At 40.3% G+C, this 1,115-nt stretch overlaps 1 protein-coding gene across 1 annotated transcript in view; it reads left to right on the forward strand.

Moving 5' to 3' along the window:
• Nucleotides 1–949, forward strand: part of bcl2l10 (BCL2 like 10) — a 3,309-nt gene extending 2,360 nt beyond the window's left edge. Inside the window, exon 3 of the mRNA XM_008310969.3 lies at nucleotides 21–949. Coding sequence (XP_008309191.1) covers nucleotides 21–143 — 123 coding nt within the window. The 3' untranslated portion in view covers nucleotides 144–949. The remainder of the gene's footprint in view (nucleotides 1–20) is intronic.
• The last annotated feature ends 166 nt before the right edge of the window (nucleotides 950–1,115 follow it).

Below are 1,115 nucleotides of genomic sequence, written 5' to 3' on the forward strand. Positions count from 1 at the left end.
TTTTGTTTTTTTTCTTGCAGGAGGGGTTCTGTGAGTTCTCTCACAGTGCCAGAGAGCTGAGCCAGGACTCGTCCATGAAGACCGCTCTGTTTGCTGCTGCTAGTGTTGGCCTTGCTGGACTCACCTTCCTCCTGGTGCGCTGAATCTGAAGTTAGTTCTCATCCATGTTCTCATTCCATTTGGCCCATACGAGTGGACATTTGAGTTTTTCATTTTTTAATGCTGCAAAACAGGGCTTAATCTGTAGTAGATTCAGGGTTGTTGTCTCATGTCATCAGCTGAATGTTTGCACACCCTCAAAAACCCCCTCCCTCCCACACACACACATGAATACTGACATTTATTCACCTGCTACTTGAGATTGTAAAACGATCTTCTGCCTTCATGAACTTTGAAGCAGGTGATGTCAGTTTATTTTTGGCAGATCCCTCCAACCGCCCCCCCCCCAAACACATACACAATCATCGTCATCTCAAAGGTTTGTGTTTTCATTGTGCAGCTAAAGAATCTCTTTAATTTCTAATGATTTTTTTTAAATTGCCTTTTTTCACCTGTTTAGCTGAGTTGTGTATGTGGGATAGAACCATAGTGTACAATGTATAAATTAATATATTATATTTATATGAACTGAGACTGTAAGGCAGTAACCCTTTTCTAACCCATCCACAGCAGAGTCAGTTGTTTCCTTCTGTAAAGTTATCTCTGATGTGAAACTTCTGATGTGTACGATCAACACTTAGCTGAGGACATTGCTGACAGACCCACAACGGTGCTATGAAATGTTGTGAAATGTTTTTCATATCAATTTGAGTGAGACCAGGGACCAATCTGACTAATGACATATTGCTTTTACAACAAACTGTTGCTAATGCTTAAACATTATATTTTTACATTGTTTTGTTCTATTTATTTGTCACTGTTTTTGTAATAAAGAAATGAATGAATCAAACGTTGGTGCTGCAGCAGTGAGATGTGACCATAACTGCTTCTGGATAACAGTGAGTAGGAAAAAAACTTTTGGTACTTTCCACTCATGTGGACACAGTCGTGAATTAAAGATGTGGTGCTGTCTGACGCTCCGGTTATACCGTGTCAGGCCTCTTCGGGGACTTTTT

This window comes from Cynoglossus semilaevis, chromosome 5 (assembly GCF_000523025.1).
Source record: "Cynoglossus semilaevis isolate Cse_v1.0 chromosome 5, Cse_v1.0, whole genome shotgun sequence".
In the NCBI taxonomy this organism is placed as follows: domain Eukaryota; kingdom Metazoa; phylum Chordata; class Actinopteri; order Pleuronectiformes; family Cynoglossidae; genus Cynoglossus; species Cynoglossus semilaevis.